Source organism: Bubalus bubalis, chromosome 21, assembly GCF_019923935.1.
Source record: "Bubalus bubalis isolate 160015118507 breed Murrah chromosome 21, NDDB_SH_1, whole genome shotgun sequence".
NCBI lineage: Eukaryota > Metazoa > Chordata > Mammalia > Artiodactyla > Bovidae > Bubalus > Bubalus bubalis.
In genome coordinates, this window is record NC_059177.1 from 34,713,026 (window position 1) to 34,726,105 (window position 13,080).

The 13,080-nt window shown below is 39.8% G+C and overlaps 1 protein-coding gene across 9 annotated transcripts in view; it reads left to right on the forward strand.

Moving 5' to 3' along the window:
• LOC123330927 overlaps positions 1–13,080 on the forward strand; it is a 435,096-nt gene that overhangs the window by 241,351 nt on the left and 180,665 nt on the right. For 5 of the 9 annotated variants that reach the window (XM_044933515.2, XM_044933514.2, XM_044933513.2 and 2 more), the window contains one exon: positions 1,073–1,137. The exons of the other annotated variants lie outside the window; for them this stretch is intronic. In XM_044933515.2, the coding sequence (XP_044789450.2) occupies positions 1,073–1,137 (65 nt within the window). The remainder of the gene's footprint in view (positions 1–1,072; positions 1,138–13,080) is intronic. 9 annotated transcript variants of the gene reach the window in all.

Genomic DNA, 13,080 nt, shown 5'->3' on the forward strand with positions numbered 1-13,080 from the left:
CATGTTTGGTGTGATGTTCATGTTTCCTGGTCTGTGGATTGCCTCATTGTATCTTGTTCCCATTTTCTTTATATTGTATGATTTACCTTTTTACTAATATATAGCATTTCATCATATATTCTAGACACCAATCCTGAGTGATATATGCACTGAAAACTTCTGTTTTTTTGTTTGCTTTTGCTATCTTTGATTGACCCATCTTCTTAATTTTAACCCAGACAAATTTATCAAGCTTCTCTAAGCCATATTTTAAAAATTCTCAAAAGAAAAGTTTTAGAATGAATGTGATCTAGAAGCATCCATGATAAGTTAGGGGAAATCTTTTTGTCATAGGTTATAGAAAGGAAGGATGATATCAATGTATGGCAAAACCACTACAATATTGTAAAGTAATTAGCCTCCAATTAAAATTAATAAATTTATATTAAAAAAATAAAGGAATCGAAAAGGGCCATCAGAAAAAAGAAAAGGAAGGATGAGTGAGTGGCCTATACTTGAAAGGAAGACTTTTAAGAGGTGAGAGATTTCTAGGAAAAAAAAAACTAATATAAAGTGATATATTATGTCAAACAAAGAGTATTCTAAGGATTCAAGTTGAAGAGGATTGGCGAGGGACATGCAGGACAAGGAATCTTAAAGAGGAGGTGAAGAATGAGCCAGGTGCAGGTGGAGAAAAAAAAGAAATGTTTGGAAAAGGCTTACCGCTTAGCCAGTGACTCTGAATGCCAGAAATAAAGTAGATAAAAATGAAGAGGGACTTGTATGGATCTCTTCACCACAGGGCTCTTCACAGACTTTACTGTGCACCTGAATTGCCTGGGGATCTTGTTGAAATTCATACTGTAATTCAGTGGCTCTGTGGCCCAAGATACTGCATTCCTAACAGATTCCCAAGTGATGCCTGTGCTGCAGGTGTAGGGAGCAGTGAGATTGTGCACCCTCCTTTGCAGTCAACATTTTAACAGCTTTTCTCAAGATAAACTATGTGATCTCAGAATAAGTATTCAGAAACCAACAGATCTACAGAAAATTTTGTTTGACCTTGCACATTTCTCTCATTCCTTCCTTCCAGAGCTCGATCCTTCCCACTCCTTTGCAGTTTCCCAGATCTTGAGACTCAAGTCTTTGAATGACAAGGTAGGAGACCACTGCTCTGTTACAAGAGAGTTGTGTTGACTTTTAGCCCAAGCAGATCCCTGGACAGGGTGACAAGAACTAGGCTGACCTGTCTAGGGCTTTGGCAACTGAGGAAACTGAGCTACCTTAGGCCGATGGTACACAAGTCTTTTAAAAGGAAATGAGATGGACTGGGAGTTTGGGATTGACATGTACACACTGCAGTATTTAAAATAGATTGCCAAAAGAACCTACTATATAGCGCAGGAAACTCAGCTCACTATTCTGTAGTAAATTAAATGGAAACAGAATTTGAAAAAAAAAATTGGTAAATATATATGTATACCTGAATCACTTTGCTGTATACCTGAAACTAACACAACATTGTTAATCAACTATGCTTCAATATAAAATTAAAAAAAAAAAATTAAAGAAAATTTGAGGGAAATGCCTTAAGATTAAGACTGGGCTGCATCAGAGAGGGTGGGGGAGCTAACCTTACTTTCCAAGGAAGCTGGATGGGTCACAAAGCTTATTGTAAGCAGAGTTGTCCTGGAACAAGACTGTCTGAAAAATATGACATTCCAGGTGTTTGGTTAAACAGTGACTTCAGCTGCTTCAGGCACTGAGGCTAGCTGAATTAATATTCCTATCCTAAGGAGACATTATCATGAATGGCATCCAAAAAAATTCCCGAGAATAATTTTTTAGAGTTTATTTTTCCCTGAACTGTAATTATTATGAGCCACTTGTTTGTTTCTAAACAATCACACATTATAAAATAATTTGTATCTATAAGCTACAGTAATGTGTACATTCAGCTTTAGAAATAAGCGGTGCCCAAGGCTTTAAAGAAATGAAGGAAATTGATGCTTTCATTGAGAGTTTGTCATTTACTAGTTTAGTAACCTGGGGGCACAGGCACTTCACTTCTTTGGATCTCAGTTTCTTCATCTATAAAATGAGGGAAATGATGTTAATACTGTCTAAAGATCCAGTCCATGGTTTTCCTTTCATTTAGTTATTTTTGTCTCATTTCGGTGGAAATTTCTATACAGGAACTATGAGTATGAGCTTTAATGTGCTCATCAAATGCTTGGGTCCTTTAGTCTGACAGTCTGGGAAACCAGAGAAAAAAGAAACCATCCCTGGAAGAAGCTGCGGAAATATTCTGGCTTAAACTAGCCTGTTGCTGATGTGCTGGTTTGTGGATACTCGGTCCAAGGCTGTATTAGTTTATGTTAAGAAAAGCTGTAACCAACCCAAGGATTCCAAGATCTCTCTTGGAGTTCAACTGACGTAGTTTGAAGGTGGTTTTGTTTTCCTCCTTGAAACTGATTATTATTCTGAATAGACTCAGTCAGCTGTCTTATTTTCTTGTTATGCTGAATGAAGATACATCTGTGCACTTGTAGGGTATTTATTGCTTCAGTTATGAATTCAGTTCTCCTGGATATAGCTCCTATATTGGGTCTTTTCCCATTTTTTTCATCTTTTCTTTTTCTTTTCCCATAATCTTTACTGGTGGCTATCAGGATAGTAGCAAAGAGTTGCAAATTGTCTTAAATTCAGTACTTAGTTTGTTTAACATCAACCCCTGGCTTCAGGGGCGTCTGTGTTTCCTCCTGTTTGTTGTCTCTTGTGCAAGAAGGGAAACCAGACCAAGCCCTTGGAAGACACTGAACACCATGGCATGGAAAAGTTTATTGTCTTGTAGGCCCATTCAAGGGTTTCAGACCTTGGAGATGAAGACAGGAATTTAAGTGGCCTCAAAGATATCCCACTTTCAGGAAGACACACGGGTTCAACTGGGAGGCAAAGACTGAGTTTTAGATGATGAGAGCAGCTCTTCTCTTTTGCTACCAAAGAGATTTCAGAACTGGGCCTTCCCATGAGGGAGAGAAAAACACCGGGGAGAGGGGGATTCCCTCAACAATGCCCACCAGTGCTAGAATGCTGAGCTGCCATTACAGCTCACGGAGATGTCCAGCTGGAAATATTGAAAAGCTTTTGGTACCCAGTGGAAAACTCCAGAAGGAGTTCCAGGGTTAAGGGTCACATATGTAGCCTTGAAGGCTCTGTGTGACAGAGTTGTTTTTCTATCAGCACTTGACAGGTGTGTCGTGGACAGCACGTCTGACTCCTCAGGGGAGCTGACAAAATGTCAGGGCTCTACGCCCAGATTAGTTGAGCCGTCAGTCACTTCAGGCCCTTGTACAAACAGTTACGAGTCTCTCGGCCCTTCCTTTCCATTCAGGCTTTCTTTCAAGTTAAACAAAGTCACTGACCATCACAAAGGAAATATTCATATCATTGTATGGAGGAAAAAAAGGTGCAAAATGAAACTGTTTACTTTGCTGTGTTTGGATTATAAACAAATATTCACACCTGTGCTGGGCCTCCAGCTGATGAAGAACTCAGCCAACTATTTGAAACAGACACATTTTCATACTTTTCATAACTTCCAGTCACTTTAGCTCAGATTGCCAAGACTGAAAATTAAAAGATGAAGAAGAAAAAGAGCAAACATTCTGTGGATAATTAACCGCAAGAGGAAAATTGCTAAATTGGTTGAACTTCATAACCAATCTGTGATATAATCATTTCTGCATTCACCAACTTGCTGGAGGTAGAATACCTTTAAAAGGAGTCTTGACACAATTGATGGCGCTGATAGATTGCTCCAGCACGTGAAGTGAAAGAGCAATGAATGCATTTCACCACAATATTCATGCCAAGTACCCAAGTTGGAATAAGAAGCAAAGTGAGGAAAACTAACATGATCAGTTGAGTAAAAAAATGTGGCCAGATAAACCTCACCAAAGGTAGTCTCTTGGTCTCTTGTTTTTAAGTCTGGTCAGCTGAGTAGCATAGTAACTCCATGGCATCCAAATATTGATTGGGTATCCAACATTTCGAAGTCTGCTGACTACATAGGGACAGCTTCTGTCAACAAACAAATAAGCCCTTTGCTGCTTCAGTCTGTGCAGTTAAGTGAATCTTTTTGAAAGATCTTCAAAGGTAATTGCCTGGCTATTTTTAGAGGGCACTGTTACCTTGCTCAGTTTCCTCTCAGATCTGTACAGAGTTATTTGCTGGATTTTAATTTCCTGGAATTCAGAGTTGGCTTAGGGACTGAGTTAGTTTGCTCAGAGCTGCCAACTGGTAGCCAGACACTACAGCGGACACAGCCAATGAGGTTATTCGTGTGATGGTGGAGCACCATGGGTGGTCGTCATGTTCACATGGCTGACTCACCTGCACAGCCCCAGGCAGGTCCGGAAGCAACTGTGATATTTGGCGAATGTTAAAAAAAAAAAATACATAGCCATTTTCTTAAATGAAACCTGAAAGATTTGTATTAGATGTTTAGACTGGAAATTAGGCCCCTGAGTCTTCCTTCTTTCTGTAAACACTAGTTGTGGTTATCACTCACAGAACCATTTTGTGGTCAGTCCCAACGGTATTGTAAATGAATTTTGCTTGAAATGGCATAAACATTCATGGAGTGAGTGAGGATGAGGCCAGACTCAAAAATGAATGAAGCAGGGATCCTGGCCTAAGTTTTCTTCTACCGGGCAGAGGAACCAACAAGAAAGATCGTTTTTAACATGAGAGGAGCTATGGAAGTTCTAAAGAGGGTTCTAAGGAGTTTTCTTTGAGGTGAGTAGAAAAGGAGATTGATGAAGAAGAGATGTTAATCCCAAGGCAGGGTTTCTCAACCTCAGCACTATTGACATTTAGGGCCAGAAAGTTCATTGCCGAGGCTGGCCTCTGTGCTGTAAAATGTTGAGCAGCATCCCTGGCCTCTACTTTCTAAGATCCCTGTCACTCACACACACACACACACACACATACACACACACACACACCTGGCCTCTACTTACTAGATCCCTGTGAGAGACACACATGTGCATGCACACACACACACCCCAGCTGTCACAACCAACATTTTCTCATTCTATTGCAAAATGTCCCATGAAAGCAACAACAAAAAATCACTCCTAGTTGAAAAGCACTCTCTGCATTCTTAAAGTTGAACCAAGATGCATGTTAAAAATAAACAGTTTCCCAGGCCTCACCCTGACTCTGCTGAATCAATGGCTACCTAGAAGTGGGACCCAGGAGTCTTCCATTTAGCAAGTTCCCCAAGAATTCTTAGACTCGTATAACTGTTAAAACAACTGCAGGCATAAATGCTACCTATTTGGTAAAATAACTCTTCTGATAAATGGATGGAGTGTGACTAATGTTTAAGAGTAGCTCTTGGGAACTTGGGATTACATATTTCTATAGACACAATTCAGGTTGATATTCCTATTCCCCTACTGAAGCTTCACAGTGGGGCTTCACAGTGCAGCTTTACAGACAAGGGAGCAATAATTGAATCCCAGCCCTACCATAGGGAAGTTGTATAGCCTCTCTGAGCTTCATTTTCTTCCTCTTTGCAATAGAGTTGCTAGAGCTTTCTTGAGGTTTAAATTCTGCCCCCTCACCTTCATTGAGATGAATCTTCTTTTCATTGAAGTTTCAGCTTAAATCTACCTCCTTCATGGGGTCTTTTCTGACTACACAATGGTTCTGTCACATTACTGGATTTTAATTCTGTGCATAGCATTGATTCTGTTGTTTGTTTTGTTTAAGAACTTGTTGATTATCTCCTCTTACTAGAATAGAAGCTTTAGGAAAGCAGGCACTTTGGGTATCTTGTTCACTGCTGTGTCCTTAGCCCCTGGAATGATGTCTGGCACACAGTAAGGTCTCAGGGACTATTGAGTGACTCATGTGCCAAGGACCTTGTACAGTGCCAGGCATTCAATAGGTGCTCAATAAATGCTAGTCATGGTTATTATTTTTATTTAAATTTCTTTGAGATGACACAAGATTTTTATCTAGAAAATCTCCCTCCATTCACAAAGGAGGTGGTAGAGGTCCCATGACCGTGGACTGCTTTTAATTAGGGGTCAAGGAACAAAACTGTTTGGATATTTCAAAATTTCCACTATCACATTTAAGGCTGTTTTCTCTTTCTCTGGGATTCTCTGGTAGCTCAGTCAGTAAAGAAACTAACTGCATGCAGGAGACCCACACAAGAGTCCAACATGACTTAGTGACGAAACCATCACCACCATTCTTTCTCTAGTGCCAATAAAACATGATTACTTATTTTTAAATGAATTCTGTCATAGACAGTAATGAGAGATAGAGTGCCTTCTTGATTTCCCTGTTTTCATTGGACCTGTTTTCCCTACTTCACAGATCCCAGGTCACTGATAATTGGCTCATGTTACTTACTTCTAGTGGCCCCAAAGCTAACCTCATTGATTTTGCTTCCATCTCACCTCAGAGCAAAAAACAGAGCTGTAAATCTGAGCCTTGACCTATAGCAAAAAATTTTCCTGAAGGTGATGTTCAAAATCAGCACAGCCAGGAGCCACACACTGTCTTATAAAAAGTGTGGCAGATGTAGGCAGAAGCAGTTTGGTGTTAGGTGTTTGTTTGTTTGGGGAATTTTTTTTTTTTTTTTTTACAACTGTGTCATAATTGAAGAGGATAAAGCAGACAGTACTAAGAGGCTTTTGTTGAAATCTCTGGGACCAATCTGGGGCTGACCTTGAGCTCTAAGACTGATAGAATCAGTTCTTGGAATCAGGGAATAATATTTATAAAAGTCCAACATGCCTTCCTATTGTTTCCTTTGAATAGGAAAGTCAGAACACATATAATGATATATAAAAACCCCAGAAAAGTTGTACTCGCTTCTTTATTACATAAGAGAAAGGACGTCTGACCATTATTATGCCCACCGTTGAGTATGGGGCCTCCATGTTGCTGCTCACTGAGTGAACAGGGTGGTTGTATGAACTGCATTCTTGGCTTGAACATTGGTTTCTGAAATTCACACGTGATTACAGCCAGAGTCAGAAACTTGTAGGGAATAAAATACAGTTCATCTTCTGTGGTTCAGGCCCCCATGTGCCATGCTCAGATCTTTTTCAGCAAAGAAACTGGACCAAAACAAAAGAAACAACAATGATCCTATTAGCAGCTGTTACTTACTGGCCATATACCATGTGTGAAGCTCTGAGCTACAGGCACCAATTATGTATGTGTTTTCATAGTCAAACCTTCTTCCTCTTTTTTTCTAACAGAAAGGTTATACCTAGAATTCTTCAGTGTTCTCTGTCTAGAAGTTTACTTTGTATAAAGAACTATCCACACAATGCGGGTGAAGTGTATGTAACTCATAACCTCCCCCAAGATATGGTATGGACTGGAAAGATACATGCATTCGAAAAAGATCATAATAGGCAAAGGATGTGCATTCAGGAATGTTCACTGCATCATTATTTATATAAGCAAAAAAAAAAATCCAAAATAATTATCAAAGAAGAGACTGGCTAGGTAAATTATGACACATTTCATATCAGCAACACCATGCAGCTATTAAAAATTAAGAAAATCAGTATTAATTGAGACAAAAACATGCCAGGTGAAACCCACATATATATGTACATTCACATCTACACATGCATACACATGCATCTCTATTTATGGAAATCTGTGCACATACAGGTATGGCTAGAGAAGAGCCTTTGAGAGATGGTCACTAAATCATTCAACCTACTCATCTGACATTAGGGACAGAACGATGCTAGGTGATTTCTGCCTGCTTCTTTGTACTTTTCCACAGTTTTGACAAGTTTTCCCAGTGAGATTATGAATATATATCATTGTTTTAAAAATAGACTTTACTTTTAAGTTTCGGATTCACAGCCCATCACATGCAGCTTCTCCCGCTGTCTACATCCCCCACTGGAGGGTCCATTTGTTACACTTGATGAACCTACATTGATACATCCTTATCACTCAAAGTTCATAATTTACATTAGGATTCAGTATTGGTGCTATACATTCTATGGGTGTCATTAAAAAAAAACTAACAAAATTTAAAGCTTTTATGGATTAATGAAATATTCTGAGTTATTACTAGAACGAAACTGGATGTTTGTGATGTCATCCTATCTCCATCGAGCCCCATTTCTTTGCGATTCCTAAATGAAAGTGAGTCATTTGAAGGGGGAGCCTGGTAGGCTGCAGTCCATGCGTTCACTAGGAGTCGGACACGACTGAGCAACTTCACTTTGACTTTTCACTTTCATGCATTAGAGGAGAAATGGCAACCCACTCCAGTGTTCTTGCCTGGAGAATCCCATGGACAGAGGAGCCTGGTGGGCTGCCATCTATGGGGTCGCACAGAGTTGGACACAACTGAAGCGACTTAGCAGCAGCAGCAGCAGCAGCATTTGAAGGGAGAGAGGATAAGTTTGGCTACAGCAATATTTTATTTACGTGTATTCTCCTTGCCTTTGGTTTGCTTGAGAAGCTAAAGTAAGTCGATTGTTCCCCACCTTTCCCTTAGACTGTATCCCCGGGATCAAAAGAAGCTGAACTTGGAGTCATGGTTTTAGGGACTGAGAAGATAAGAAAGGGTAATGGCAAGGCAGAAGGAGATGTCTGGTGGGCAGTTCCTAGGACAGAACTTCAAATTGTAGGGGCAAAATTTGAGGTATATGTCATCATGTTTGGGACGCTAGAAATACCTTGGGTTGTATTTCAGTGGTATCCCCTGCATTCTCTGTCCCCACAGGTGGAAAAATGGGGAGAATATCTGAATATGAAAGCCTTAAACTTAAGCTTCTGGAGAGCAGGATATATGTCATATTGTCCTTTTATCTTCCAGATCTCACTTAAAGCTTGGCCTTTAGTCAGCAGTGTGAATGGATGGGAGAAGCAAAGAGATGAAAAAGAAAAAGGCAAGAGAGCCAAAGGGTAGGAGGCTTTAGATTATAAAGCAGGTAGCACCCAGTTTGGGAGAAGGAAATGGCAACCCACTCCAGTGTTCTTGCCTGGAAAATCCCATGATGGAGGAGCCTGGTGGGCTGCCGTCTATGGGGTCACACAGAGTCAGATACGACTGAAGTGACTTAGCAGCAGCAGCAGCAGCACCCAGTTTTGGGTGAGATCCATTGTTGTTGTTCAGTCACTAAGTTGTGTCCGATTCTTTGCAACCTCATGGACTACAGCAAGGCAGGCTTCCCTGTCCTTCATGATCTCCCAGAGTTTGCTCAAACTCATGTCCATTGAGTCAATTATGCCATCCAGCCATCTCATCCTCTGTTGCCCCCTTTTCCTCCTGCCCTCAATCTTTCCCAGCATTAGTGTCTTTTCCAGTAAGTTGTCTCCCTGCATCAGGTGGCCAAAATCTTGGAGCTTAAGCTTCAGCATCAGTCTTTCCAATGAATATTCAGGATTGATTTCCTTTAGGATGGACTGGTTTGATATCCTTGCTGTCTAAGGAACTCTCAAGAGTCTTCTCCAGCATCACAATTCAAAAGCATCAATTCTTTGGCACTCAGCCTTCTTTATGGTTTAACTCTCACATCTGTACATGACTACTGGAAAAAACCATAGCTTTCACTATAGGGACCTTTGTTGGCAAAGTGATGAGATCCATTACCTTTTAACCAACTCTCCATAACTTAAAGCTAACTTTGATCACACCTTGTCATCCACATTTGGCTTCTTCCTATACATGGTTCTCCAGTGAAAACAAAACTTATTTGTTCCTCTCTGTTCTCACACAAAGTTCCAAATGCTCACCAACTCTATTTCCATTTGAAATGACACCCAAAGTAATTGTTCTTTGCACAATGTTTAAGATCATGAAAGCCAGCTTCCACTTATAATAGAATTCTCTAAACTTCTGAGTACAGAATGTCAACTCTGTCTCTAGATAGTAATCACCGAGAGCTCTGTGGTCCTCATTCCTGCACTTTTGTTGGGAAGAATAACAGCAGAATGGAAAGAGCATGAGTTTGAATCCTGCCTGTGCATCTCAATAGTTGTGTGTCCTTGGGATAAGTTATTGGAACTCTCTGAGTGTCCATCTTCTCATTTGTAGAAGGGTGAAAAGAACTCTATTAGATTGGGAGGATTTTATTAAATGAGTATCTGAAAACTGCTTTTTAAATTATTTTCTTTCCAAACAAAGCTTTATCACCAGAACAGTGAAGGAGGATCCCGTTTTTCAGTTTCTGCATTGCAGTAGAGAGAATGGCCAAAAGCTTCAGCCCTTCTTTGAAAATATTTATTTAAAATTTTTAAAAGTCAAGGCTGGGTTTTAAGGAAGGTCTAGGAGGTCTGGACACTTGGGTCTGATGAACTCAGTGAGGGACACCTGGCTCCAAATTTTTACACAGGCAGGTAACTTTAAAAACAATAAAGGCACACTGCCTGCTGATTTCTTTATTGGGAAACCAAGAATTATGTAACTCCACATCATAAACAACCTGCATGTGAAATGCGAAGGCAGAAAAAGGACAAGTTTCATCATGGTTATGGGCATTCGGAGACCTATAACCACAAAGCAAGCACAGGTGAAGAAATACTCAGTTTTAAGGCGGCTGAATGCCAAGTCAAAACCTCAGAGTACACTTGAGGCAGTGTGGTTGTATTGTACAACCCTGCCTTGGGAGAGTGAAAGGGTAGTGCAGTAGGAAGCCTGAAGGGAGGATACTTTTATCTGTCAACAATTTAGTTTATGGAAAGTGATGTCAGATCATTAACTTCGTGGCCATATTGCAGCAAGAGTTACAGAAAGCAGTTACATATTGGGGGTTGATGACGTTATGGGATGAACTGTTGGCTACTTTTTGTTGATAGGGAGAGCAGGTGTATAAACATCCATGAACTTGGCTCAGTGTGAGGAGTGTTTTCTTTTAGAGGCTCTCATTGGGCATCAGAGCATCTTTCCTTTAGACCAGAGATCAGGAAACTTTTTCTGTGAAGAGCCAGATAGTAAATAAATGTTCTCAGCTTTGCAGGCCATACGGTCACTATCAAAAGTGTTCAGCTGTGCTGTCATGAATGCAACCAGAGATAATTTGTAAACAGATGAGCATGACTGCCTTCCAATAAAATGTATTTGTAAAAACAGGTTGTGGGCCAGACTTAGTCCATGGGCCATAGTTTGCTGACTCCTGTTTTGGACCAATAGTCTCTATTTTGGTCACCCCAGACCCTGAACCAGCTGACATCATATTCTTCATATTCAAGAAGAATTAATTTGTCTTTTGAATAGAATAGATTTGTATTGGGTGTTTTTGAGTCTGTGACTTAGTACAGTAAATATTCCTACTATAAAAATATCAGAGTAAGACTATTTCTTCCCTTCTGACATTTTCATCCCTTGGGGAATCTTCAGAACATGGCTATAAACCACCTAGTTCAGCTTGTATCTCTAGTTTTAATCCCATCTTTCAACAAATTTCCCAAGCACCAATAAACCTTCATCTTTTACACAGTAGAGAGGTCCTGTTTTTTTTCAAATACACTCGTTGAGTAAACTCGCTGGTTGAGTTTATCAGGCTATCCATGTGTTCACTGGATGTTAGATGAATGAAAAAGTGAACAAGTGAAGGAGGAAAAAGGAGGACAGAACAAGGAACAAAGGAGGAAAGTTATGGTACATCATTCAGTCAGTGATTTAATGTGTTCTGATTCTTTTACAAGTAGATTTGTAGTCAGGGGCTTCTGGTTATATGTTCAGTTTATAAGATACATTAGAAATAGACTCACAGATATAGAAAACAAACTTAAGGTTACCAAAGGGGAAAGATAGAGGAGAGATAAATTAGGAACTTGAGATCAACAGATACACACTATTATATATAAAATAGATGTACAACAGGGACTTATTGTATAACATAGTGAGCTATATTCAGTCCCTTGCAATAACCTATAATGGAAAAGAATGTGAAATACATATATATATATATGTATACATATACATGTATATATATAAAAAACTGAATTTCTTTGCTGTACACCTAAAACATAGTAAATCAACTATACTTCAGTTTTTAAATTTTTATTCTATATTGGAGTATAGTTGATTTATAACACTGTGCTACTTTCATATGGACAGCAAAGTGGTTGTTATACATATACATGTGTCTATTCTTTTACAGATTCTTTCCCATATAGATTATTACAGAGTATTGAGTATAGTCCCTTTTGATATACTTGTTGATTATTTTGTGTACAATAGTGTATATATGTTAATCCCAACATCCTCATTTATCCCTCCCTCCCTCATTTATCCTCATTTATCTATCCCTCCCACCTCCTTTCTCCTTTGATAATCATACATTTGTTTTCTAAGTCTATGAGTCTGTTTCTGTTTTATAAATAAATTCATTGGTGTCATTTTTTAAGTTTCCACATATAAGTAGTATATGATATTTGTCTTTCTCTGTCTGACTTATATACTTCAATTTTAAGAAAAAAAGATTCATCAATAAGGAGCCAGCCATTCATTCACTCAGCATATACTCATTCAAGAGTGTCAATGTGCCATGATTCAGGGATAGAGTCAGGGATAGAGTGATGGACAAAGTAGACAAAAATCCCTGCCCTCATGGCGCTTACATTCTGTTGGCAAAGGTGGCCAATAAACAAACAAGTCAGTGTATGATAAGGTGCAAAACGATTGGCTTCCAGGCTCTCTTCCCAACTATCAGCACTTGCTATTGCTTCTCCCTCATCAAACATTTGCTAAAGAGCAACCCAAGCCCTCTTTCCCTCCTCTTCCCTCCTGCAGAACAGATCTGTACCATGGTCTCAGGGTAAGGCTGGGACCATAAAGCCGTGAGAATTGGGATAGATTCCCAGACGCTGCAAAAACGCTCTCTTGCTCTGGCACCAGGCTGGAAGGAAAGAGGTGCTTCTTTCCAGCGATTTGAATTCTCCCAGGCTGGCAGCCGGCAGGGAACTATAAAGTGCTGGTGACAGCTTCAGTAACTAGAGCCAGGGGGCTGTCCTTGACAGCCTGAAGCTCGTGCCATCTCAGGACCATATCAATAACACTACTGCAAACATGGCCGGTGCCCATGGCAATGA